The 26145-nt window shown below is 33.0% G+C and overlaps 1 protein-coding gene across 1 annotated transcript in view; it reads right to left on the minus strand.

Annotated features, from left to right (window-relative positions):
• Positions 1–642: 642 nt before the first annotated feature.
• LOC140437221 (myrosinase 1-like) overlaps positions 643–26145 on the minus strand; it is a 31497-nt gene continuing 5994 nt past the window's right edge. Inside the window, exons 2-9 of the mRNA XM_072526598.1 lie at positions 25091–25170; positions 22950–23150; positions 19761–20117; positions 10344–10438; positions 9988–10284; positions 6979–7116; positions 2484–2590; positions 643–835 (exon numbers count right to left, since the gene is read on the minus strand). Of these exons, the coding sequence (XP_072382699.1) occupies positions 709–835; positions 2484–2590; positions 6979–7116; positions 9988–10284; positions 10344–10438; positions 19761–20117; positions 22950–23150; positions 25091–25170 (1402 nt within the window). The 3' untranslated portion in view covers positions 643–708. The remainder of the gene's footprint in view (positions 836–2483; positions 2591–6978; positions 7117–9987; positions 10285–10343; positions 10439–19760; positions 20118–22949; positions 23151–25090; positions 25171–26145) is intronic.

A 26145-nucleotide genomic window follows, 5' to 3' on the forward strand; every position in this document is an offset into this window, starting at 1 on the left:
TATTGTATTATTTTAATTGATTCAATACAGTAGAATCGATGTCTCTCGATGTCAAATGATGTTGCTATTAAATCTTGTTTATTTTGAAAGGCGGTTGTTGTTTCTGTTTGTAACATTACTAATTTGTTAGCCGTGCTTCGGGATGGACGGAATCCATATTGAGCTGAATCTAAAATTTTGTGTTTTCTAGATACCCCATAAATCTTTTGTTTATTAGTTTTTCTAGCAGCTTACAGAAGGTGAATATCAGTGAAATAGGATGGTAAGAATTTGGATTATTTGGGGATTTATCCTGCTTCTTGATTGGTATAACAATAGATTACGTCCATAATATTGGAAATTTTTGATTGGTTCAGATTATGTTGTACAGTATAGGCAATTTCGTATGGCAGATATGGGAAGATTTTTGAGGAACATGAAGATGATGTTATCGGCACCTGCAGTTGAATTTTTGCTAGTTTGAAGAATATTTAAGAGTTCCTTAGTGTAAATGAAGTGTTTCAAGACAATAGAGTCAAATTTAAGAGATTGGGAAGGATATTGTACAGGAAGATTTATTTCTTTGAACGTTCTTGTTTTTTGTTTTGTTGATCTTCCGTTACTGAATTACATAATGAAATTTTGCAATAACATAAAAACTACTTTTATATTTTAATTATTTTTATTTATTACAGATTAATACACTGTTTTAAGACAGCGTTTTGAATATCAGTCGATACACTGATCCACAATACAATGCGTCTGGCATACTTTTTGATAATAGTAAAATGAGTCTTTTTTCGTTCTTGTTCTGTTAGGGTCGTTCATATCTACATTTACCAAACCAAATTTCACCCTAAAAATAAACACATTAAACATGAAAAATTCTTAATTAAAACAAGTTTAAAGCAGTGTTTATATGCAGTAAATAAATAGTAGGTAATTTTTATTATAAAATGTTAAAATATTTTATGAAGTGAAAAATCATTTATAGGTAAATAATGATGTTAAGAAAAATTTCTGGGCAGTAAGAGGGCAAGAGCAATGACGTACACACATATATGCGGTGCTTAATGTGATGTATTATGAACACAACTTTGTGGCTTCAATTTAAATTAGATTAAGACGATTGGGTCATTTTGGATTGGGAATTTTGTGGCCTAATGGAAAACCTGTCTCTATTCCAAAGCTTAATGATATAAAGTCGTTAATGGAGCTTATTCCATTGGATGCCAAACAATTCTACGAAAATATCGTAGGGAATGAAGGCATTCAAGATGATATTGACAGCTTTAATGGATCATTAGACTTCGATATTGAAAACCCATCATAGTATTTTCTGTAAACGATATAACTTTTTATATGTATTAAAGTTAAGAATTTAATAAAACGTTATTATAACACGTACTTTTTATTTTGAAATATCATATTAATCACCAAATATGTCTTTTAATCCGGTATTTCGATCTTAAATCATACATATCTTAAAAAAGGATTAACGAATTAAGCGACATTTGATCGAATAACTTTTAAAATAACAATTTTTTTTTATTTAAAAACATGTTAGAGTTTTTTATATTTGCAATACTCTATCAAAATATAAAACTTGTCAGTACTATAACTTAGAAATAGCACGAAAAACAAATTTAAAATCTTTAAACCCATTTTTCTCAAAACCGCTATTACATAACGCGGCCCAACTGATCTTAAAGTCAAAATAAAAGGCCGTAGAGGTGTAGAAAGAAAACAGGTTTCTTGGTTAAACAACATTCGTGAATGTACTCAGATATCTAATGCAGGACAATTATTCAATGTGACAGAAGATCGAGAAGCCTTCGCAATAGTGATCTCCAACGTCGGATAACTCTGATAAAAATGATTGCGAAAAATAATAGTTTTAAGTGTAAGTGTAGTAGTAGTAAGTGTAAGTAAGTCAAAATTCATGCAGAAGAATTGGGGTGAGATGGATTAAACGGAAGATTCCAATGACTGACAAGTTCTATAAAACTGTCCTAAAACTAGTTATGATGTACAAGACTGAGTGTTGGACAGTTAAAAAGAAAGAAGAACAGCGAATGTATGTGAGAAAATAAAAATGACAGATATATGAGTGAAGTGTCAAAAAAACATTAAAACAAATTGGATATTATATTGGAAAAAGTCTATAGGCATTGATGCCAATATGGGAAAGTATAGATTGAGATAATTAAGGCAGGTTTAATGTCGAAATGCTAATTACCCAATAAAAAAAAGAGTTGTTAAGTTGCAAGTTCATGACGGAAGTGGTACAGAAAGAATATTATGTGGTGGACTCTTTGGACTTTTATAAATGTATTTATAATTCCTTAAAAAATCTAATTTTATTATTTACATATATTATTATTCCTAGGTATATATCAAATTTCTAAACAGTCTTAGGAAAAAATATTAAACTTTTATGGATATGGATAGTATGAAATTTTATATTTTAAGATCTTCCAATAAAATATATAGTTTATACTTACGTATACCCAGCATTCCACTCAAAATTATCAATTATACTCCAAACATTGTAACCAATGACATTGACACCATCATAATCCATTGCATCTTTAACAGCACTTAAATACTCCTAAAAAGAAAAACTGTTGATAGATAAAAAGAAGTAAAAGTAGATTCAAAATCCACAAGGAAAATGAAATTCCTGTAGATTCTGTACTATGAATCATAAAAACTTTTTTTTAAACACCTTTATAAAAGGTATATATTCTAAAAATGCCCTTTCGGGTAACATCACAGAACTTTTTCGGACTAATAAGTTCATCGTCAGTGCAGTTACCTAAAATAAATGTCAACACTTTTGATGAAAGCCAACATAAATATTAAATTTTGACCAATTTGCTGTTTTGAACAGTGGATTTTAAATTGACGGGATGGTCAACTTGGCTCCCTGCGCTTGGTCACTAAAAGGTGCACTTTGAAGCTGCATATTTGGTTTATCTCTCAATGTATCAAGAATAATGTATTTTCTACTTCTTGTAGGGTTAAAACTCCAGGAAATGTTTTAGTTAACCCAAAGAACGCCTTCCAAATAAAAATTAAAAAAAGAGATTTGTAAACTCAAGGTAACGTATGACTCTCTGCTTAATTTAATAGGCTTTGATAACTTAAACAACCTTTTTGAATGATGTTCAGGACACACTTGACAATATAACCTCTATTAAATTCAATGGATTTAAATCCAAACTAAATAACCTCATTAAACATAAATCAAAAACTTTTAATCAAAGTAGTCTAAATTCTCTAATCTTGTATTCAATGCTAGACTTAAAAATATATCTTCAGTATCTTTGTTAAAAATTAACTGGATCTATTAAATCTAGGTATTAAATATTTTATCTCGAGAAAAGTATCTGAAAAAGACCTTCAGAGCTTCTCTATTGAGCTAGATAATATCATTCAAAATCTTTCTCTTCCATTAAATCAAAAAACTTCAATTAGGACTCATGCTTCAACACCATCAATAAATTACAAAATAAAAATACTTCTTCTTCCAATTCTTTGTAACTAAATAACAACAACAACTAATCATCCTTTAATTAACCTTTTACTCTACAAAACACACAATTCACACCTTCTTTTCCCCAATTTTCTTATATAAAAAAAAACAGAATGATCAACTAAATACTCTTAAATCCATCAAACATAAAGTTAAAACTCACAACTTAATTATCAGCAAAGCTGATAAACGAAACTGTCCAGTGATTTTAGACCAAATTTCATTTAATGAAAAAGTCACTACTTTTCTTTCTAATAATAATTTCACTCTACTTCCGAAAGATTCTTCAAAAAAGTTCATAACTAAATTAAAAGATAAAATCAAACTATTTTCAGATTTTATCTCCCAATATTTTGCCCCATATTACAAGCTACCAAGTAATCCATTAACACCCAGTATGGTTTACCTGGTGTAAGATACAGAAGGGGGACATTCCCATTCTTACAGTTGTTAGCTTCATCAACACCTCTGTTTCCACTCTATCAAATTTTATACTTAATCTCATTAACAACATGACAAAAATAACGAATTTTACCCCTCGTTTTTCAGTCTAAAACTGCTCACCTACTCAACAGCCTCCAAAAAGTACATATTCGTCCCAACATTACAATGCTTTCGTTCGATTTCAGCAATCTTTTCACTTATGTCCTCAAACAAGAAACGAATAATCTGATTCAATCTCTTTTAAGAGTCAACTCAATAACCTCATCTACTACTAACTCCATTATCCAATTATTACAGTTTTGCTTAGCTCAATATTTTTTTTGTATTTAATAATGAATATTACAGACAACTTGATGACTTAGCCATGGGTAGCTGTCTCTCTCCTCTTCTAGCCGATATATTTATGGATCATCTAGAAATCACATACATCACGAAAAATCTTAAAATACTCAATTGGTTTTGATATGTTGACGACTGTTTAGTCTTTATTTCAGGTAACTTCAATTCAGCAGATCAATTACTTTTTAAAATCAACCAAATTCCCCTCAACATTAAGTTCACCATGGAACTTGAATCATTTCATTCAATTAACTTCCTGGACCTTACCATAACTAGATTAAATGACCAATTGGACTTCAGTATCTTCAGAAAACCTACACAAACTGATCACATCATACCCTATTCTTTCAATCATCCAATGTCACATAAACATGCAGCTTAGTTACATTCATTATCCAGAGAACACCCCTCTATCTCAATACAATTACACCAAATAATTTAACATCCTCAGACAGATAGCAGTCAACAATAGATATGATTCGAACATCATCAGTAAATTGATTCACAAAAAATAACTCAAAATACTACAAGAGACTGCCTTCCCCAGAAATCCAACCACTACACCCACTTACACTTCTTTACGATATCGTCATAAGATATTAGAAATCTCATCAAAAGATCAGTTAACAAAAAATCATTAGATAACATCCAAATTTATTTCAAAGTACCCTACAACTTAGGCCAGTGTCTTACTAACTCGAAAGACCCCGTCGACTACATGAAACGTAGTATTGTTAATAAACTTAAATATTCTAACTGTGATGCTACATCATCATTCAATCTTCGCTTATCCACTGCTGGACATAGATCTCCCTCATAATTTTCCATCTATTTCGATCTTGTGCCTCTTGGTGGACGACCTCTGCTTCGGTAGGCATCATCTCTTGGTCTCCATTCCAGTATCCGCTTTGTCCATCTATTATCTGTCATTCGAGCCACGTGACCTGCCCAGTTCCATTTCAGTCTTGCTACTCTCTCTACTGCATCAGCCACTCCTGTTCTTTGTCGTAGCTGGCGATTTGGGATCTTATCTCGTAGTTAAACGCCCAACATAGCACGCCACATCGCCCTTTGACACACACGGATCTTTTGAACTGTTCTCCTTGTCATGGTCAACGTTTCTGCACCGTAAGTTAACACTGGCAAAACACACTGATTAAACGTTTTCTTTTAAGGCATATTGGTATATTAGACGATTTGAAAATATGGTTCAGCTTGCCAAAGGCTGCCAAAGTCAGTCTTATACGACGGAGAAGCTCAACGGTTGTGATGCTACATATATAGGTAAAACCTGTAGATCATTGTTATCACATTCTATAGAGCATACCAATAGAGAAAGCACTTCCACTTTCTCTCAGCATTTCAGTAAACTCATTATACGGCTCCCCGGCATACACTCAAACTAGTATGGACTCTGACAACATAATTGGTTGTAAACACACTAATGATTTTTTAATTCAAGCAATTATTTCGTTTTATTTTCACAAGACTATCACCCTAGAGAAAATAATAATATTGACATATTATAAGTAGAAGAAGAACTAACTGACCCTATTGAAGCTGCCAATGGAATAAAACAGGGAGATTCCCTGAGTCCGCTATTGTTCAATATGATTATGTATAAAATAATAAAAAAAGTAAGAACTAAAAAAGGAAAAAAAATGATTACAAGAAAGAGAAGTGAAGACATTAGACATAAGAAAATGTAACATACAGTGTATAAATGAATGGGTACAGAAAAAACAAGGGAATAACCACATAAGCAGAATGAAGGAGACCCGTGTCATCAAAATAGCAAGAGATAAGTCACCAATCGGCAGAAGAAGTATCGGACAACCCGCAAAAGATGGAGTGACAACCTTCCATTAATCCGCCAATGAACAAGCAGAATTGCTTATAAAGAGGAAGAAAATAATCTGCTATGCAAACGACGCAATACTACTCAATATAACCGCTAGAAAATTTAACACGTTAATTTTCCCAAAAAAAGGCAAAATGCATGGTTATAACAGCAAATTTACTACGATGTAAATTGGAGCTGGATGGTCAGATAATAGAACAAGTGATGGAGTTTAAATATCTAGGCATCATATTATCTATCTATGGAAAGCTCGAAACAAAAGTGAAAGATCAAGTGAATAGATCAAACAGAGCCGCAGATTGCCTGAATGAAAAAATATGGAGAAATAAAACTATCGGGAAAAAAATTAAAGGCAGAATTTACAAAACAGTTATTAGACCAATAATGACATACTCGGCAGAAACACAACCTGACACAGCCAGGAAAAAAAGGATATTAGAAACAGCAGAGATGAAAACATAAAAATTGATATACGACAGTGCAGATATACAACATAGATGCAAGGTGGAGAACATCAAGGACTGGGTAAGAAATAGAAAAGTGGAATGGAACGATCATATAAGACAAATAACAACAAATAGAGTAGTAAAGACGGTAAGGGACGGTTTCTCAATAGCAAGACGATCAGTATGAAGACCAAGAAAACGATGGAACGACAACTTATTGAAAGCACATAGAAAAACAGACATTCATGTCTACATGAAAAGAAGACGAAGAGACGTATTATAAATATCACAAACAGTTGTCCAAAATTTTATTTATTTTTCTTAAAGGATGTTGTTTTTCTTCTAGGACATTAATAAACTAAGTTACTTACTCTTATATAATCTGTTCTGTTGGGATCATTTAGTTGACCAGTGAAATCAGAATATCCATTTTCCGTTATAAATATTTCTGGATTAAAATATTCCTGTTTAAACCATCTTAGCAATTTACGCATTCCCCAAGGAACTACCTACAATATTTTAGGTTGATTAATAAACTTTTAGAACAACTTATTTAGGATAATGGCAATGATTGTAGTTTTCATTTAAAGCTTACCACTATCGAGTATTCGAAATTGTCGATAAGAATTTAATAAGGTAACCTTTTGTTGGAGTTAAAATAATTAAAATAAAAAAACTATATAATTATTGAATTGCTATCTCAAAAATTTAGGAAAAATTGATACAGTACATTAAGTTCTGGATTAGACATTACACACTACATACAGCGCTAAAATTTGCAACATTGCCTCTCCGATCTACTTAATGTTAATTTTCCGATCCCGTCCGACACCTTGTAACGAGTCCGTCACTTCAATAATTATTTCATCACTTTTAAATAAAATTTTTAAATCCTTATTTCTTAGTATTTCTTAATTTTTAATTTCCAAGTTGGTATTAAGTAGCGACTCCAAGCGGCAGTTTTGGCAAACATGCTTATACGACTAGCAATTAGTGCTGACTCTTGTTTTGACTCCGGAGAAGGAAAGTTGGGTTTAAAAAGTAGGTGACTAGGGATGGCTTAGAAGTTGTTTTTTGCAATATTAAAGTTTTTTTGGGGAAGAAGAAGTTGCAGAAAGTTTTGGTTTGCTTTTTTTAGTGTCCCGTTTGGTTTGTAGCCACAATGAGCCACCTACTGAAGGAGTCAAGCTGGAGTCAAGGGAATAATTTTTTATTTTGTTTTTTTGGATATTTTTTTAAGAAGAAGGGTTAAGTTATTCCCTAGTCGGATTTACAGCTGATTCCAGGGTTGATTCTCCTCTGTCTTAGCTGTTCCCTCAGAGGTCCAGATCTTATCATACCATTCCTGGAAACCAGCCGGAAATACCTCCCTCATTTAGAGTTTGGAACATTGTCAATCTGTATTAAGTTTATTCATTAATTTTAATTTTTTTTAATATCTTTTTGAACTATAAATCGTACTATTTTATCTAATAATATAAACCCGTCATTTTTTCCAAAATAATACTGAATCATATTTAAGAACTAATTGTCAACTACAGGTTGAGGTTTTAAATCCTCCCTATCAACTCTGTTGTACGGTTTTATGTGTACACATTTAATCAGAGAGTTCGCTATTGATATTTCATTATTATATATTTAAACATTGGACATCTATCCCGTCAGGATAGTGTCCTTATTACTTTATTAGGACATTTTATTGAAAGCCGAAGTACAGAGTTACATCTCTAGTAGGCAAGTAAATTACCTTGTAGAGTCATTAACTTTTTTTTATATTTTATTATTTGTAAATTCAGATAATCAGGGACCAATTGTGTAAAACCAGGGAATTTTTTTTTCAGTATATAAGTAACTAGGTTAACTGTACATAAATAGTGGTGGGTAGCATATAAATTACTGTATATATTTGGATAGGTATTAAATTTGTTGTGTAGACTAAATATTTCAATTAATACCTGTTTTCCTTTTCATTTCAGCAAAAAGGATATACAGCTTTACAAGATACCTTAAAAGGTATATGTTAATACTTTCTTGGCGTCCAATCACATCTTAGAGCAACTTCCATAGTTTATCACTTTCATTTACATTATTCATAAATATTTCTTTTTTGGTTACTTTATCATTCATTTTACGGTCTCTGTAAGGCATGGCAATTGGCCCAATCCTCTTTTGAGTGTCAAGTAGTCACTTTTCGGCACATTCCGCTAACCAACCTTAAGTTATTTGTTTTTTGATACATTGGCGTCCTACGCCCACATCCACATTTTTGTTACAACCTAGACAGAAAGCGAGAAAACGAAAACCATTTAGTAATACATAACAATGTATGGGATATACATCTCCATCCGTCGATTTTTGTTTAGATACGTATGCCCGGTCCATTTCTTATAATATAAACTCGATAAAAATACACTGACCTTTATAATATGTGTATTTGTATCGGTTTTTATCGACTTTTAAAATTTGTTAATTATGAAATGACTGTACGCAAGGAAACAGTCTCCCCTCAAAAAACACAGAAAATAAATCTACACACTGCTGTCCAGAATTACCACTATAAAACCAATTTATTATTTTAACCTTTTCTGCGGGCGTATATAAACAGACATGTTGCGTACAAAAATAAATTTGAAATCTACGCTGTTATTGCTTTATACAACCTCGGTATATTGACAAATTATTGGCGAGGGGTCAACAGAGGTTCGCGCAGTGTTGCCATTTAAAGGGGGTATATCTAATTTAAAACTCAGCATACTATATATAAAACTAACTATTAATATAAGATAATGATTTCCAGATATATGTCTAACCTTCATCGGACCAGGGTCCATTTGAATGGAAAGTTACTATTTTTGTAATACATGTAAAATGTAATTTTCATTACAATCACTTGTGGTTTAATCCCAAAAAATACAATATATAATTTATAGAGGCTACAAGAAAACACTTCCAGAACCGCTTTAATAGTTGTCTTTGTTGTACACTTAAAAAGACGAAGCGAAACGATGCAAATTTTTTATTAAAGATCTTTTTAATTTGACCACATCCCTTTACTGCAAATCTCTAGTAATTTAGAATAAATAAATCATATTGGTACCATTGATTATTGACGACATCAAAATTTATAACGCACATTGAGGTATGTTTCAATTTGAGTATAGATCGTTTGTCGATTAACATATTCTAGCTAATATTCATAAGCTATTCCAAATAATGTAATGCAAAAAAAAACATAAAAATGATTCTTTGTAGATATTTCCAATATTTCATTAGTTACATATTTACGAGTAAGTATTTGTTTGAATACTAAATGAATATCTTAAAGTTTATTTTTTTACTGATCGAATCGCATGATAAATAAAATATAATTAAAAACAAACCTTTAACCAAGGTGAAGCACCAGAAATCCAGTCATCGGGTTGATACTCATACACGCCGACGTCTTTTTCAGGAGTAGGATCTCCAATTTCTGGTTCGTCAATAGCTCTAACCACACTTGTCGTATATGTATTGAAAGCGAAAAAATCATTTGTTCCCTTGATATAGTTTATTTCTTCTTGTGTAAATTCAGGAAGACGTGATTTAGCATAACCTTCTAATTTGCTTCTTAAATCTATACGAGATTTCATAATTGCTGGCCAGTCACCATGATAGAGAGCATGTCCAAAAAATCCCCACTAAAATATATAAATTAATACATTAATTAAATTTTACTGGATATGTATTGGAAACTTACTGAAAATTGCATCTTTGTTTCAGCTGCAATAATATCATCAGTTTTATTTGTTTCCGGTTCGTACCAGTTTAAATTAAGCACCATTGCAACTTTTCCTACAAAACAGTTGTAATATTGAATTCAAAATAGAGTGCTAAAAATAAGCAAAATTTTGCAAAATTGCGATATAAAGTGTGATCAACTATTGTGACAAATTACGTTATATATTTTATTATAAAGAAAACGTATAACGAAAGAATCAGTCCACAAACACAAGCATTAATGGAAGAGAGGAGAAAAGTAATAGAAGTAGAGAACATCATAAACTTAGAGAGATAAGTAAAAGAATATAAAAATCTATTAGGATAGACAACCGAAAGCATAAAAGTAAACAAATCGAACTGTGGCGAATTAAACAAACTATGGTCTATCACGAGATAATTAATATTAATTAAATAGATGTCAACTATATTTCCTTCAATAGCCCTGGTGAGATAAATGAACTTTAACTCGTAAATTCAAACAATCATCAAAGTTTAAATGGTTGCAGTAAACAATCAAAACAATGTATAGGTTAAGGTAAAACTAGCGATAGACTTATCGGTAACTCCAATGGTGTTTTACACTATTTTACGAAACCACGAATAATTAATTTGAAGATGTGTGTATTGGTCGACTTTCGAGTTGCGTCTATTCGTCTTATCGACTTTCGCGTCATCTATCGCGAGATCCATTCTCTGATCAATGCTTTAGGAATCGTAGGAAATGGAAAGTAGAAAATGTATCGATTAATTTACACAACCATATTTGAATTTATACCAACAAACGATTGAAAATAACAAGTTCTAAGAAGAAAATTGACAAATGGCAAAAAAGAAATAATGAAATTAAAGAATAAAGATAGAAATATCATCACCAACAGAGATGAATTACAAAGGGTATTTAAAATAAACGAGAACTTAAGGAAAGTCAAAGAAGATAATGCGGAAACTCTCACTATTGACCAAAAATGGGGAAAAATTCAACATGCCCTTGTGTCAGTTGGAAAAGAAACCCTCAAACCACTTGGAGAAAAAAACAAAACCTTGGATGACAGTAGAACTTCTTGAACTTATGGAAGAACGAAGAAAACATAAAGAAAAAGACCTGAATAAATACAAAGAAATTCAGAGAAACATAAGAAAGAAAATTCGAGAGGCAAAAGAGAGGTCTCTCTCCGACAGATGCAAGGAAATAGAAGATCTGGATAAAAAGTATGATAGCTTTAATTTACACAAAAAAATCGAAGAAATGACAGGTTCTAGAAAACGTACAAGAACGAATATCCTTAAAAATGATAAAGGGGATATTATTACTGATATGAAGGAGAGATTATGTCACTGGACCAATTACATCCAACAACTATTTAATGATGAAAGAGAAGAACTGTCATTAGAAATCACCGAGGATACCGGACCACCAATATTTAGAGAAGAAGTCAGCTATGCCATCCAAAACACAAAAGAGGGTAAAGCTACTGCAACAGATGATGTGCCAATCAAATTATTAAAACTCATCGATGAAGATGTTATTGATGTGATGGTTGAACTCTTTAATCTAATATATCAGACTGCCACAATCCCCAGACAATGGCTGCAATCGACCTTTGTAGCAATTCCCAAAAAGCCAAGTGCAACAACTTGCTCAGATCGCAGAACAATAGCTTTAATGAGTCACACACTTAAAACATTTTTGAAAATAATTCACAGCAGAATTGTTAAAACTCTTGAATATGAAATAAGTGACACACAATTTGGCTTTAGAAATGGTATGAGTACAAGAGATGTTTTGTTCGGCTTGAATGTGCTGGCTCAGAGATGCATGGACATGAATCAGGACATGTACTTATGTTTTGTAGACTTTGAAAAGACATTTGATAAGGTTCAACATAAAAAGCTTGTAGATATATTAAAAAGCAAAAATATTGACAGTCGTGATATAAAAATTATATCTAACTTATATTGGAATCAAACTGCCAAGGTAAGAGGTGTCTACAGTGAAGCGGTATTTCAAAAAGCGCTCTCAGACTCAATAGAAGGTATATCTATCAATGGAGAAGTTTTGAATAACTTACGTTTTGCAGACGATACAGTAATAATGACGGGTAACAACAATGATTTACAGAACGTAATGCAACGCCTTAATGAACGCTGTCATGAGTACGGACTGAAGATAAATTTAAAGAAAAATAAATGCATGATCATGACTAAATCTGCACATGCAAATATCCAATTGACTATTGAAGATACTGCAATTGAGAGTGTTAATAACTATAAATACTTAGGAACATGGATAACATCAGATGTAGACCAAACCAAAGAAATTAGGACACGCATTGAAATAGCACGTGCATCATTTTTTAAACTTAAAAAGTTTCTTTGTTGTCGGGATATAAGGTTGGAACTACGCCTGAGAATGCTTCTATGTTACGTGTTCTCTACTCTTCTTTATGGCTTGGAAGCGTGGACACTAAAATAAGTCCATCTGAGTAAGTTGGCAGCCTTTGAATTTTGGTGTTACAGAAGAATCCTACGAACATTATGGATTTAAAGAATGTGAAACGTGGAAGTAACTAGAATGATAGGAAATGGGGCGGAAATAATATTAACTATCAAAAGACGAAAACTTGAGTACTTAGGACATATGATGAGAGGGCAAAAATACGCATTATTACAACTTATTATGCAAGGCAAAATCCGAGGAAAGCGAAATGTGGGAAAAAGAAATATATCCTGGCTTAAAAAGTTAAGGGAATGGTTTGAATGCAGTAGTGCAGAACTTTTTAGAGCGGCAGTCAACAGAGTCCTCATAGCCATGATGATTTCCAACCTTCGATAGAAGATGGAACTTAAAGAAGAAGAAGAAAGCGCCGGGAGAAGATAATATCGTTATAGGAGCCGTCACGATTGGAGGAGACAGAGTTTTAGAGAATATAATGAAATTGTTCAACTTATGTCTGGATCAAAGTGAAACACCTACATGATGGCACAGTGCACTAAGTATTTTATTACACAAAAAGGGCGATTCAATAGACCTCGATAATTACCGACCCATAAGTCTTTTAAACCACCGCTACAGGTTATTCATAAGAATAATAACAAATAGACTAGACACAAAAGTATATTTTTACCAATTAGGCAACAGGCAGGTTTTAGGAAAAACTTTGGCACCAAAGACCACCTCCGTTACATAAAAATTACTATACAAAAATTCATCAAATACATTGGTCCTGCTTTCGTAAACTTTCACAAAGCATTGGAAAAATATCGCATGACCGTAAGACTACACAAAGATACAAACTGGTATCAGGTAAGAAGACACGTTATCTCCCATACTCTTTACGGCAGTTCTGGAACATGCTTTCAAAAAAATTGGACAAAGAAATCAATGTCGACTGCGAAATGCTCTCCCACCTACGATTTGCCAATGACGTCGTTTTGATAACAAGTAACTTCAAAGATATTGGAACTATGCTTACTGACTTAGATGCTGCCTGTAATGAAGTTGGATTGAACACCAATTTTGATAAGACACAATACATGATAAATCTGGTACCAAGTAAAAATCCAAAAGTCGACTGTTACGAAATAAGATTAGTTAATAAATATAAATACTTAGGTCATGAAATACAAATTACTAGGGACATCCAAACTGCTGAACTGCAAAGAAGAATCACTTTAGCATGTGCCGCATATGGAGCTCTATCAGACATCTTCAAGAGCAACGTGCCAAATTATTGAAAAAAGAAGACGTTCTGCTAATGTGTGCTTCCAGTCATAGCTTACGGTGCGGAAACCCTTTCCTTAATTCAGACTACAGCAACCAAACTCAGAGTAGCCCAAAGACGAATGAAACTCTCGTTACTTGGACTGATTCTCAGAGACAGAGTTAGAAACAAAAAAATATGAAGAAAGACAGCCGTCAGAGATGTCGTAGAGCACATAGCATGGATAAAATGGAAATGGGGGACCATGTGGCCAGAATGAATGACGGGATGTGGACCCCAAAAATTACAGTGTGGGGACCACGAGCTGATAGAAGAAGGAAAGGTAGACCACCTACACGATGGACATACCACGTCCAAAGAATCGCTGTAAATTGGTTGCAGGAAGCTCAAGACTGACAGAACGGGAAGAAATTAGGAGAGGTCTATGTTCAACTTTGGGCGCAGAAGGCTGGATGATTATGATTATGATGATAATGTTATTACAAAAGAAATTGAAAAAAGTTATTTACAAAAATAGGAGGTAGCTGTAAGCTTTACATTTTAAAATTAGTTACAAATATACACAGTCCTTCTTAACACTATACTGCATTAAAGACAGGTTTTTTTAATGTAACACTCTATATTTTATTTTAAATTTAAAATAGCAACGACCTGTTGTAGTCCTAATTTTTAAATTATTTTCAAAATGTGTTCCATTTTCCGTTATGTAGGACTCAAGGTATTTAAATTCTCCTACCCGTCCTAGTGTTTCCCCAAGTAATTCGATTTCCCAGATCATGTTCCTCCCAACCGCATACACTCCGTTTTTGACCAGCTGTTCTTAAGTCCTCCCTTTTTAATATCCCTTCTCTAACCTTAGAACTTCTTCTCTAACATTTCTTTGCTCTCCTCCACAAACACGATATCATCCGCAAAGAGCATTGACCAAGACGCCCCCTCTCTTACCTTCTCTGTCAGTTCATCCGTCATCATTAATCAGCCAATCGCGTCTACTACTGGACATAGGTCTCACTCAGTTCTTTCCAGTGTTTTATACACTGGGTCAAATCCGAGAAATAAAACTTTGCGACCAGGTTTTAGGTTACAAACAAGAATAAACGAGGATAACGGAAATTTTTGACTGGTTTTATTTGAGGACGAAGTACATCGGACACAAACATGATATGAAGGCGTATGTTAAGTTATTAATTGTACCAGAAAGAATGGTATGTTAAGATGTAAACACACAGATTTTTTTATTAAGTGATCATCCTTTTTTCGTATAATATGGCTTAAGCGCTCTCGCATTTTGGCATTAGTTGTCCTACCTAACCTTCCCCCTATATACCCATTCATTCTTATTTTTATTTTTTTTTTTGTCACTCTATTCATCCACTCTCTTCGTTTGGTGGTCATATATAATAGCTGACTCTATAACAGTTTTTTCAGAATTTGCTTGCTTTCTTGTTTTTGACACACCAAGCTCTAATTTTACGGCTTACATCTCACTATATTTCATTACGAAAAAGAGGAAATGAATATTCCAGTTTTAATTTATGAAATGATCACTGTTTATAATCATTTTCCTATTCAGATACATCATTTTATTTATAGTGGAGCTCCATCATTCTAAATACTCTATTTTTATCCTACTAAGTTTTAAGCCTATTTGTTCGAGAACTTGTCTTCGCTGTTTCATTTTTTATTTTCTTTTTTTTTTAGTATTTCCTAAAAAATTACATCATCAATAAACATTTAATACTAAAAATTTCACTATTATATGCTTCCCCAACATGGGGCTTCTTGATGATGCATAAGACTATTAAAAAAAGGAATACTAAGGTCTACCAGCGACGACGCATAATTTCGCATTTGAATTAATTGCGAGTCTATAACGCATAAAGTGAATACCTCAGCGGACTTGTAAGTGTAATACCTGTACTGCAACGGCGCAGCCGGAAAGATGAACATCAAAGGCAAAGATGAAGAGGCAAAATATCATACTTCATCTTATCGTTACCGAATTCGCCCTAAAAATAATGAACAAATGGAAAATGTAGCTGTTTGCTTTAAGGCTTTTTTGTCTTTGCACCGCATCACAAACCGTCATGTGAAAACTATAAAGTAAAATCTATGTGAACTTGGTACTTCTAAGGTGGATGGCAGAGGACAGTATTGCAGTCGACCGCATAACTTGTTTCCTAAAACAAAATCAAAAGTGATAGCTTTTATACAAGCACTTAGGGGTAGAAAGTCTCATTGTTCCTTCAAAGATACATCCAAAATGTATTTTCCGGCAGAACTCGATATTGCCAAGCTCCATCGAATGTACATACATACATTATCGATTCCAATAATACGAACAAAGTAAGCTATTCAACGTTTCATGACATCTGTCAAGGAAATTTCAATATCCCTTTTGGATTTCCACGAAAAGATACGTGCAGTAGTTGTGACTTATTGAAGACCAAAATTAAATATTGATCTAAACCTAATGCCTCTGGTAGGATACCCCATACACAACAGTCATTAGCCAAACTGACAGAGCAAAATTTAACAACTACCGCCGAAGTCCTGGGCGAGAAATTCTAGTTGGTTTACCATTATTGAGAACAACATAATTACTATCATCTAAGGCTTCCACTCATTTATTTCCACAGGCTTTATTAATATGAGATCCCCAAATTGTGTGGTGACTATTGAAATCGCCGCAAAATCGCAGAAGAGTTAAATTGCCGAAAGATATTTAGCCAATCTAATTTAGAAACATTTAATGTGTGTAGGTTATACACTAAAACTAATATGATATTTATGGATGGAAATTTAACTGCGCAAAGTTCTAACCTTTTTTATATGCAAAAGTAATTGGAAAATTTATAGATTTAATGCCTCGGCGAGCTGCAATGGCTACTCCTCCTAAGCCATCTGCGCGGTCCTGTCGGATAATCGTATACCCTTTAAGTTTAAAAGAATGCTTTAGTTTTTTAAAAGTTAAAGAAGTTTTTTAAAAATTAAAGAACTGAGAACCTATTTATTTGTAGAAGCCTTTGCGTAAGATGGATTATCATGAACTATTTCAGCTTCTCTAAATGTAATGTTTTCTCTGACCATGATTTGTTTAATATTTTGTTGTTTCTTATATATTGGACAATCTCTAGATGTAGAGCTGTGTTTATTGGTTTTTCAGTAATTTAGACAATGGGAGGATTTTGTTTTACTTTATTTGACTTTGTTTTGATTATTATTAAATATGACTGTCTTTATCTATTAATTTTCGTGTCATAATGTTGCAGTTTAATAATCTCTTTCTTAGAAAATATAGGTTTTTTTAAATATTCTTCAAAAAATATGTATCTACATTCCATAATACACCTTTTTTGTGAGTAAAAAATTTCGGTATACGCTTTTAAATTGTTATCGGAAATAATTTTTTTATTATTAACTAGATAATTAGCTTTATCGTATGATTTAAAAATATCTTTAAGGTGATTGGCGATTTAAACCAACTGATTTTATTTCAATAACATCGGTTTTTATATTGTTGTCTGATAACAAGATATGACCAATTCTGAGTGCAAAAAGTTCTTATCAGTATATTCTATGTATACATAATATAGGCCGTTATAATCAAATCTATACCTTTTATTCAAATCTATCAAATTATTTGCATACCTATTCTTCCCTACCTACGTCCGTATTTTCGGATGACACACTGCCACCTGAGGTAGGTATCATCCATGCTAATTTTTTAAACTTACAAATATACAGTGTGTAAAACCAAATTTATTAAGATTAATTAAGATAAAATAAATTAAAATCATGTGGTTACCGAAATTCGCTACAATAGAATCAAAAACTAAAATGTAATGCAAAACGTAATAAAATGTAGAACACGAAAAAGAACTATGAATGTTAATGAAGTAGATGTTCAAAATGTTCACCGCGAACGTCTTGGCAAAATCTTAATCTCAAATAAAACTGTCTTCTAACATTATTTAACATAACAGGCGTGATCGACCTAATCGCAAGCGTTAATCGTTCTTTTAAGTCATTTAAATCAGAAGGTTTAGTTTTGTACACATGGGTCTTCACATATCCCCATAAAAAGAAATCTAATAATGTAAGATCAGGTGATCGCGCTGGCCATTCAATCGATCCTCGCCTCCCTATCCACCGATTGGGAAATATTGTATCGAGGTACTGCCGGACATTAAGTTGCTAATGTGGTGGTGCTCCATCCTGCTGAAACCATATCGTATTCGCTGGAACTTAAGGGTTTCCTGGATCAGGATATAAATTAGCCAACGTTGGAATGACATCATTTTGAAGTAGTGCCAAATAATTGTTGCCATTCAAGTTGCCCTCAATGAAAAAGGGACCAATGATATTGTTTCCTACAATCCCTGCCCAAACATTAACCTTTTGAGGGCATTGAGTGTGTTCTTCTCTCATCCAGTGAGGATTTTCCGTGGCCCAGTAGCGGCAATTTTGCCGATCAGCATAACCGTTAAGTGAAAAAGTACACTCATCAGAAAACATAACGTGTTCTAATTGGATAATATTGTTATCCAACATGTCCATCATTTGCTCACAAAAAAAAGTTCTCCTATCAAAATCGTCTTCTATGAGCTCCTGAGTAGGTATCATCTTATAGGGATGCAATTTATTTTCTTTTAATATGTTTACTATCGATGTATGGCTAGCATTGAATGTAGTGGATGCCTGTCTACTCGATGTATGTGGATTTTCCTGAAACTCAAGCAACACATCTAATTTGAGTTCATCACTCAGTGCATTGGCAGCTGCTTTTTTTATCTGCCTTACATGACCAAACTCGCGAAACTGCTTCTCTATTTTACTTATCGTTCCTTGGGATATAGGCGGTAAATTAGGAAATTTCTTATGAAATAGGCGAGTTACTTCCTGTTGTGTTCTGGTGTTATCTTCGTAACCAATCATTTGTAAAACTGTTATTTTATGCATTTCCGTTAATCTAACCATTTTTCAGAATTGAATTGAACGAACTTTTTACTTAAATTAAAATACTGACAACTTACATAAAACAATTTACTAATGCGTGTTAAAATAACGTTGCCACGGAAATTCTTTAAAGATTTTTAATGATTACCCACATGTAACCACATGATTTTAATTTATTTTATCTTAATTAATCTTAATAAACTTGAAAGCGACAACATTTTTGAATGGAGAATGAAAAGACCTTTCAAACGATATATCACAAGCCTATACTTCCTATTTTAAAAATTGGGGGTTGTACCTGTCATTCTAAGGGGGTGAAGGTAGGGGTTGCATTTTCACGTTAAAGAATGTCAAGTTATAATTTAAATTTGACGTGTTTCGGGATTTTTTATAAATATGTACAATAACCTAAATAATGAATTTATTCCATTTGGCTTTTACACACTGTATGTATGTATTTATATTTAAACATAGAAGCAAATTATCAAATAAGTACACTAATTAACACAAGGTCTCACAATACTCGGAGAACTGCTCGCTTATAACGTTAAAATCGAACTGTATTAACTACGTTATGGTCTCAAACCAGAGAATCTTACATTCTAAATGTAATGAAAATTTTATACAGCTTCCGCACTTTAATTGTTACGTATGACAGATTCCCTCTACAGATAATTTAAATATAAACATAAACAAAACATTTTAGTACTTACCATGTTGTCTAGATCTATATTCCTCATCATACAAATGCCAAATTTTAGCATGAGCTTTAAGTAAGTTTGCAGCACAATCGTACGCCTTTTCTGCACCGTCATATATACAAACTTCGTATGGTTCATTTATAGTAAACCAGTATTTCACATCGTCTCCAAATTCATCAAAAAGAACTCTCGCAAAATCCCTAATCCAATCAGGAAAAGAGACACTGTAATACCCACCTAGATCACCAAGTACTTGAGGAAGATCTCCATGAGCAATTGTTACGAGAGGTTGAATATTGTTAGCCCTCAGTTCAGCTATAAGGTTCTTGTAATAAGCTACTCCAAGGGGATTGATGTAATCATTGAAACCTTAAATAAAAGTTTATTTATTTTATTTTTTGTCCAAGAATGTTTATATACATCTTAAATATAAACCTAATCTTAAATGTATAAATCAAATGGCCAGGTCGGTCAACGTACTCACTTTGAATGTAAGTGGTGTAAAGGATTCTTGGTTCAAATCTCGACATAGGCCACAAAAACAAAAAGTTTAAAATAATAATATGTAGTTTAACCCTTTATAGGTCTGTGGTCGATATTTCGACTACTGCTCTTATTAATACTTATGAGCTAGTAATTGACATGAAAAGTTAGCGAAGTGCAAATTCAGTGTTTGTAAATGAATTGTACCCAAAATGAACACCACAGAACAAAATACGGCAACGTGGCAGCAATGTGGTCGATTCGCCAACCACAACCCATCATACTCTGTAAGTTACCGTTGAACGTGATCACAGGTTTTTGCCGTTTGTAAAAGTTAGAAAAATAATTTACAAAAGATTTATACATCAAATTCAAGGTAACACATCACAGTATTATGGTCTTTTATTATCTATTCAGATTTTATTGGCGCTAAGATGATATATCTTGATTTACTAAACATAACCTCAAAGTAGCACATGCTGATTTTACAATTGTTCTATTGAAATGTATTTTCACTCTTGTTTATTTTAAATCTATACAATTATATTCTTTTTTTACGTAAATCTGACTTACTTGAATAATATTTCCAAGAATTAAATTGCTGTGCGGTAGATCAAGTAATTAAATTTTTCAAGTATTTGTATACAACAATGTACGTATCTTTTGCAGTAAAATGGAACACCGCAATATAATTCTGCCCTATAAAGGGTTAAAATATAAAATGGATCTTTGACTAGAATTGTAGTACCCCTGCGGATCATGTCGACAGAAGGATGAGTATTACGGTAAGAGATTTAAACTTACGGCTCAATATTACTCATTACTACTGTAAGACGATGAGAAGCTTGAAAACCAATGAAACGTTCAAATCATAAATTTTGCAACAATAAGAGCTGTTTTACCTACTATATTAATGGGAAATAATTATAAAAACGTTTTGATTTTCACTTCCAAAAACCATGGTAACCAAGTAGTGGGACCATCTTTTTACTTATTAATTTGACTGGCGAAATGTATTTAAGAATACTTGAAAACCTGATTAATCCTACCTTCACTCAGAATGTTAAAAATGATTAACAATATTATTAAGATCATTTGACTGTTCAAAATGACGGTACTCATCCACATTATGCTTTAATTGTTCATCAATATTTAGACCAACATTTTCCACGGCATTGGATTGGGGAAAAAGATAGCATCGAATGGCCTTCTTTATTCTCGATTACCAGATTTAACTCCACTGAACTTCTTTTTGTAGGGACACGTAAAAAGTAAAGTTTATAGAACACCATCCGCATCTTAAGTAGATTTACGTCAACGACGTAATTTATTGTCAACGAATGTCGACGAATTACTCCGCAGTTCCTCACCCAAAATGTAATAAAAGTTCTAATAAATCAGATAATATGTTTAGCAGATGAACAACAGGGTTCTTACAGATCCTATAGAAATAGGCAACGGAATAAGACAAGGAGATTCATTGAACCCCATGCTCTTCAATTTGATCATAGATGAAATCATCAAAAGTGTTAACAAAGGAAGAGGATACAGAATGGGAAACAAAGAAATAAAAATTCTCTGTTACGTAGACGACGCAATATTGATAGACCAAGATGAAGATAGTCTACAAAGACTGGTCCACAGATTTAACATAAGAGCAGAAGAATTTAATATGACAATCTCATCTCAAAAAACTAAAACAATAGTAGTCAACAAAGAACCAACCAGATGTAAAATAGAAATTGATTGCATCAGTGTTGAACAACTAATGGAAATAAAATACCTGGAAATTACAGTCTAGCTATGGAGACCTGCACAACGAAGTGATAGATCAATTACAAAAAGCAAATATACTGGCAGGATGTCTTAATAACACTATATGGCGAAACAGACACATTAACACTGAGATGAAATCAAGAATTTTAAAGCCAGTATAAGACCAATAATGGTATATGCCTTAGAAACAAGACCCGACACAGCCATAACGCAAAGGCTACTGAAAACGGCAGAGATTAGAGTACTGAGAAGAATTACAGGAAATACGCTAAGAGATCGAAAGAGAAGTGAAGACATTAGAAGATAATGCAACGTACAATATATAAATGAATAGACACAAAATAAATAGAAAAAAAGAATGGAATAACCAGATAAGCAGAAGGAAGGAAAGCCGTGTCGTCAAAATAACAAGAGATAAGTCAGCAATCGGCAGAAGAAGTACCGGACGACCGCGCAAAAGATGGAATCACAACCTTCTATAGATGTATTTATTTGCCAATGAACAAATAGAATTGCTTATAAAGAGGAAGAAGAAGAAGAAGAAGAAAACGAAGAAGAAGGAACAGATATGCAGCTAAAAATATTAATTTTAAACTGTATGCTTTTTTTAAATAAATTTAGTCAAGTATTGGACAAGATTTAAAAATTTAAAGACTAATATATAGTGAATTGCAAGGCCTTTAAAACGATTAAAGGTAAAGGGGATCTAATTTGATCCCCTTTACCATTAAAAAATGTTTGGGTGATTCTTATTGCAACTTAGGTGTTAAAATAAAATCATCGATAGTATCGGAAAAGTGCGTCCCCCTTAATTAAAAATCGACGTCCGGCTAGTTTTCTCAAAAATGTTGTCACAGTTCCTAATAATGCCTCTATTTCGTTTTCGTCCAGCCACCCTGTATTATAAAATGGAAAAAGAAAAAATATTGAAGAAATAGTTACCATTTGGTAAAATCCTTGGCCATGATATAGAAAATCGATAATGGGAAGCGCCAAGTTCCTTAAGGAGAGCGACGTCTTCTTTGTATTTATGGTAGGAATCACAAGCCACATCTGCTGTGCTATTATCTGCTATTACAGATGGGATTTTGTGGTTGTTCGTATCCCATACACTGGGAGTCTTTCCATCTTCGTTCCATGCTCCTATAATTATTTGTAGATTAAAATATAATTGTAATATACAATTTATTTAAAGAGTAATTATTAATAAACAGAAATAGTAATAAAAAACTAATTAGAATTAGTAAAAATTTATATCTAACCATCGTTAATATATAACTAGATTGCGGATTTTCAGTCATTATGCTTTTTCTAAATATTAAATAGTAAATAACCAAAATATTGATTTAAATCAAAACCAAAATATACCAAAGAGGCAGTGGTTTTATGCTTATTTTACTTTTTACTTATTTTTACGTATTCTAGTTCTACAATTGCAAGGAAACCCAATCAACATCAATATTATACAAGTATATGCTCCAAAAACCAATAAACCGATACTGCAATTGAACAGTTCTATGGAGATGTAAAAGTTTTAATTCAGTGCACCAAAAAAACAAGAAATAATGATGGTAATCGGAGATCTTAATGCAAAAGTTTAAAAAGGTAGAGTTAAAAACATCATTGGTGAAAATGAACTGGAACTACAGAATGAAAGAGGCGACAGACTACTTCAATTCTGCCAAGAACAGAACATGGTTGTTATGAATACATGGTTTAAACTACCAGCTTGTAGCACGCGGATATCGCCACAAGACAATAAAAAAATTGCAACAGAAATCATATAGACTACAAACGAAGCTAACTATAATACGTCGCATTATTCATAAATATCGGGAATTTAAGAGAATAAATAGGGCAAGTAAATAGAGAGAAGATTCTGACAAGTTGTTGTCTGAATTATACTGAAATTTACACTGAGAGTGCAGTACGGTTAAAATAGGAATGCCCATTCGCTGGATTTTACGCCATGTGCTTGGCAGCACAAACAAGTCAAAATAGTAGACATGTACAGAATCGTAGAAAGATCTTGACGTCAGAGTTCTATTGACAGTAAAACAACTTCCTTTCATTTCAATTTTAATAATGCAAATTAGAATAAAAGAGAGAGATATTAAATATTTATTGTAAAATACATAAACCTGTTTACAAATAATTGCTTTATTATTTCCCACTCTATTACATGCCTTAGTCACAAGTTACTACAAGATCAGTGGATCTTCAGACTTCTTGATTGAATGAGAAAAGTTTTGTTGGGGGAATAGCCTGGTAACGATCTTCTCTAGGGTCTGAGAGCATGTAGGCGTCGACATTGGATGATTTTACAGGTGAATCATGACTACCTTATATCGCCTGCCCCATGGATCATTCTCCATCTCATTGATAAGCTCCATCCAACATTGTCTTTTGCTGTTTTTGATTGCCTTATTTAGTCTTCTGCGTGCGCTATTGTACTCTGTCACCAGATCTGCAGAGTTTTGCCATCTCCAGCCACGCTAAGATGCTGTTTTCGTTTTCGGGTACTCTTCACGTAGAGTACTTCTGTAATCATTTCACTAGCGTACCGGTAAACATTAGTTTGTGTCGCGTTTTCGAGGCATACTTCCGTCGCCAGCCTTTACGATTCTTTTCATTAGCCCCTCGGTCTTATTTTCAGCGTCTCCAGCGACGATTGGGTCACCATCTAGAACTAGTGTGAAAGCAATTGAATCTAAAGATTTTACCCTCCAACCAACTGCATAAATTCGAGTATATCTCCTTCCGATACTCCTTTCAATAAATACTTCCCATATAACGCATTATGGTCACTGGCTGTGTAAGTATCCACTACCTTCCAAGAACTGTTCACTTAACGAGGCAGATGCTGATGAAAGTAAGATCCACAATGGAACTAGCTTCTCCTCTAGTAAATGTAGGTGCATCACCACTGTTAAGCAAGACGACGTCTAGCGTTGCCATGACCTTTAATAACACTTTGTCTCCACGCATTAGATTTCTTGCTTTGTGTGTGCGCGTGCGTGTGTGTGTGTGTGTGTGTGTGTTGTGTGTGTGTGTGTGTGTGTATAAATCTGTGTGTATCTTACCTTCTATTTGAAATGCAGCAGTTGCACATCCAAACATAAAATCGGGTGGAAAACTTTTGTTATTAAGTGCATCTAAAAATCTGAAAACAACATAATAGATAGTAATCTCTCGGAATGCACAATAAATTTAAAACATTAAAAAATTCTTAATTCTTATTAAAATGGTAGAATACGTCAACAAATATTTAAATTACAATTAAAAAGCGGATTATTAAATCATTACATATAAAATAATAGAGCCTAATAATATTGCTAGAAATAACAGAGCCAAAATTACGTGCCTTTTTTAAAAAAGATTTATTAAAATATTAGCGAAAGAGAAAAAAATAATAGGAAACTAAAAACAAGATCCAGAAAAATTTTAAGAAATGATTCGCATAGTAAAGCGATTGCCAGAAAAACTAAAAAAAAAGTACTAAAAGAAAACAACATTGCTAGGGTATTTGAGGAAACAATACAGCAAGATCAATTTTTTGCCAGGCAACTTGTGCTCTAAATTGAATGGTGTAAATGATTAAACATCGAACCTGGAACTCGAAGGAACAAAAAATTGTATTTATAAAATAAATCAAGTTCACTGATATTGTTCTAAAGCTTTTTTCTTGTGGCATTTTAAAGTAATTACTATTTAAATGGGAATAGGCCACAATTAAAGGTTAAAGTAAGTTTATTGACGTTTCAATTTCCACTTCGGCAATCGTTCTCAAAATACAAACGATCTGTATTTTTTGAAGCAATTTTGCTGAAAATGTCAATTTTGGGAATCCAAAAAAAACGCAAAAAGTTTACCACTTTTACCCCCCGGCTTCCCCCTAAACGGCTTCCCTTAAAAACCCCCTCCGTAGGGGAGGAGAAACGGAAAAAATCTTTTTACCAAGAATCTGTATGCCGTAGAGAAAAATGGTTTAAATAAAAAATGAATTAATAGTTATTTATTGTACAAGACGATAAAATTGTACTTTATCTTCGAGAGCGTTTTTTAGCGTCGAGACGTCAGTCGAGACGCTAATTATGCTCGAGAAGATAATGCGATTTTATCGTCGTGTGCAATACAA

Source organism: Diabrotica undecimpunctata, chromosome 3, assembly GCF_040954645.1.
Source record: "Diabrotica undecimpunctata isolate CICGRU chromosome 3, icDiaUnde3, whole genome shotgun sequence".
Lineage (NCBI taxonomy): Eukaryota > Metazoa > Arthropoda > Insecta > Coleoptera > Chrysomelidae > Diabrotica > Diabrotica undecimpunctata.